Source organism: Mangifera indica, unplaced genomic scaffold (genome assembly GCF_011075055.1).
Source record: "Mangifera indica cultivar Alphonso unplaced genomic scaffold, CATAS_Mindica_2.1 Un_0003, whole genome shotgun sequence".
NCBI lineage: Eukaryota > Viridiplantae > Streptophyta > Magnoliopsida > Sapindales > Anacardiaceae > Mangifera > Mangifera indica.
The window spans coordinates 183,691-186,992 of record NW_025401095.1 but is presented as its reverse complement, the minus strand read 5'-3'; the positions used below and the strand labels follow the sequence as shown (position 1 = coordinate 186,992).

At 33.6% G+C, this 3,302-nt stretch overlaps 1 protein-coding gene across 1 annotated transcript; it reads left to right on the top strand.

The window, feature by feature from the left end:
• Positions 1-269: 269 nt before the first annotated feature.
• LOC123205329 (WAT1-related protein At2g39510-like) lies at positions 270-1,776 on the top strand. The gene is made up of 7 exons (XM_044622281.1): positions 270-451; positions 529-591; positions 682-798; positions 872-1,115; positions 1,196-1,360; positions 1,453-1,601; positions 1,692-1,776. The coding sequence occupies exons 1-7, from the start codon at positions 270-272 to the stop codon at positions 1,774-1,776; spliced, it is 1,005 nt and encodes a 334-aa protein (XP_044478216.1).
• Positions 1,777-3,302: the final 1,526 nt, after the last annotated feature.

Genomic DNA, 3,302 nt, shown 5'->3' with positions numbered 1-3,302 from the left:
CTTATCTGGGTAATTGGCAGAATCATTTCAAACTTGGAAACACCAGCTTTTAAGGTCAAAGTGAATCCCCCACATCATGGATTAAAAGTTAAAATTCGCAGATTCATCCTCATTTCTGATGGCCATTTTTCAAAAACCTCTGTGGCAATGTTGGTTTGGATAATCTGCCATTTCTAAGTGTTTTCACTGTTTCCTATCAGCTGAATGAAGACCGCAAAATATTAACATACCTAAGCAACATAAACGGTAGTTTGATGAATTGTAAAAAGATGAATTTTTTCTACAAATCATTGCCATACTTGGCTATGATTTTTCTGCAGTTAATCCTTTCATTCTTGTCGATCATTGTAAAGCATGCTCTGGACGAAGGTCTGAGCCCACATGTTCTGGTGGCACTCCGGATGATTGTTGCTGCAATTCTCGTATCTCCTTTTGCCATTGTCATTGAAAGGTATCTCTAACTCTAACTTTCTATCTCTGCGAATTCTGATAAAATTTTAGAATGTTAATCATATTATATTTTCCAAGGAACACCCGGCCGACGATGACATTCTCCACTTTTTCTAAGATCGTATTGCTTAGTTTGTTCGAGTAAGAATTTTACTCACCAAGCTAAATTATTTTCTTTTACTATAATCAACAACACTAGATAGTAATATTCAATTATATATATGTCTACAGGCCTGTGTTTAGCCAAAATTTGTACTACACTGGGATGAAATACACTACAGCAACATTTACTGTTGCCATGAGCAATATTCTTCCTGCCATGACTTTTATAATGGCTTGGATTTTCGGGTAATTAACTATTCTCAATCCTTGGGACGGTTTGTGATGATTTCTCAATCCTTGCTTCAACTCTTTTTTGCAGGCTTGAAATTGTCAAACTTAGAAAGCTGCATAGCCTGGCAAAGATACTGGGAACCCTAGTGACAGTTGGCGGAGCAATGATAATGACATTTGTGAAAGGAGTTCTCCTGGACTTGCCATGGACCAATGGAGGAACCATAATTTTTAAGAAATCAGCAAGTGATGTAAAACATACAGATCTAATAAAGGGTGCTGTACTGATCCTAGTTGGTTTGTTTTGCTGGGCTTGTTTCATCATTTTCCATGTAAGAAAATATTTCAATTTGCATATTTTTCACAGTGAGTTTCAGCTATAAAATCAATTAAAAGAACATTGTTTTTGCAGGCACATATATTAAGCTCCTACCCTTCAGTGCTCAGTCTGGCGGCTTTGGTATGCATATTAAGTTCCATGGAAGGCATTATACTAGCCTTCCTAGTTGAACGAGGAAACACAAAAATCTGGTCAATCTTCAACCTAGATGCCAAACTTTTAGCTGTGATTTTTGGTGTAAGAATAAATAATGAACTCCTCAAGAAAATCAATATATCATAATATTTTACTTAATTAACAATGATATATTAATTTTATGATATATGCAGGGAATTGTGTCCTGCTTAACTTATCTCATAATGGGCTGGTTGACGAAGAAAAGAGGACCAGTATTTGTAAGTGCTTTTAATCCTCTGGGCATGGTTCTCGTTGCAATTTTCAGCTCGTTTTTCCTAGCTGAGAGACTCTTTCTAGGAAGGTATGCATCAAATATGCAAAAACAAATTTTGTGATGAATCAAATTGAAGAGAAACGACTGTAATCAACTTTTTGCTGTTACTGTGAGTAGGGTTCTTGGAGCAGCTGCGATTATCATTGGACTATACATGGTCTTATGTGGCAAAAGCAAAGACCAACGTCCTTCGAATTCATAAAACATTCAAGACGCCGACACTGGCGCCGCACAAAATGGTCGACAAACGACTGTAATCAATGGTGATATAGAGATTCCAAGTCTTGAGTCCAATGTGAATGTTGATAAATTAACCCATGGTTCATATACGAAGCATTGGTTTGTATGATTATGAAGTATTTGTTTGCATGAATGTTGTTTCTAATTTAAGTTAATTTGGGAAACATATGCTTTTTGGATAAATACTTGTAGGGTGGTCAATCGGACCTATCAAACTGGGTCTAGTTTTTTCAAGCATGAGTTTGTAAAAATATTTTGAGCTCAGGCTTCAGGCCTATTTTTTGTTCATACCCACATCATTAAATTTGTTGGCCTTAGCGTTTACTTTGGGCATGTTTTATAATTTTAAAACCACGTAAAAGAACCTTTACAATTTCCTAATAGGGTTGAAAACCTAACTAATACACCTTTGTTATAATGAATTTTCAGGCCTATCAAACCTCAGGTTAAAGAACCTTTGTTTAAGCCCATTTTTGATCAATTAAGGGACAAATTTTTTTTGTCCAAACCCACTTGAGGCTTGAAGTATGTTTGACTCAAAATTGAATTTTTGGGCCAAACAACATGACCTCAGGCTTCCTTGACCCAACTGAAAGTCATAAATACTTGGTATACTATTAAGATTTTTCATACTTAACCCCTTATAAATTGAAAATATAAATTACAAACCTTTTGTTAGGGGTTTTCTTGTGGATATATGTAAACTTATTTATTGCGAATCTCATCAATGATTTCTTTGTAAAGAAAAATAAAACTAGGTTCATTAATTAGATTAACTTTATTGGAAGGGATTTAAACTAATTTGGTAAATATTTTATGGATTGTAATAGAGTTTAACAATTTTATCCTAATACATAGGAGAGCTTTTCTCGAAGTTAAACCATATTTAATTTGAGAAAGTGATGAAGATAGAGAAGTTTTGACCAAAAATCATCACTTTTTAAATTAAAACATGTTCTAAATGGGTTTAAAACTTATTACAAAGTGATTATTGGCTGTATTTTAGAGTTTGTGATTTTTAAGTTACTATAATTTAGGGTTGTATTTTCCATTTTAGGTATGGGTTTAGGAATTTTAGTTGATGAATATTGTATTTGTATGAAATTTTGTTCAATGTTATAAAAAAAGTGATTTAGAAAAAGTTACGGTATTCATTTTTTTTGGGTATAAAACAATAGATTTGGCATGAATTCATGAAAAACCCATCAATAGGTGTGTAAATCATGCCTATCTATGAGATTTTGACCAATGGTTTTAAAATCGGACTAGTTATCTCACTAATTCTTGGTTAAATTGACTGGTTCAACCTATTCCCAAATTATTACAAATTTTGCAACACCATAGATACAAGATCAACATTTCATATAAAGAAGTCTTGCATGTTGGTGCAAAGTCATTGGGGAACATTTTTAAATCAATGTTTGTGGTTGATCAGATTTATTGACTAAAGGAAATCATTTTCGACATGATAGATAGGTACAAGATCGA

Bases quoted from the DNA above. Each gene is read 5' to 3' on its own strand.
- LOC123205329 (XM_044622281.1), top strand. From the start codon at position 270: ATGAATTTTTTCTACAAATCATTGCCATACTTGGCTATGATTTTTCTG. The intron at 799-871 runs GTAATTAACTAT...TCTTTTTTGCAG, and splicing joins ATAATGGCTTGGATTTTCGG to GCTTGAAATTGTCAAACTTA. The intron at 1,361-1,452 runs GTAAGAATAAAT...TGATATATGCAG, and splicing joins TTTTAGCTGTGATTTTTGGT to GGAATTGTGTCCTGCTTAAC.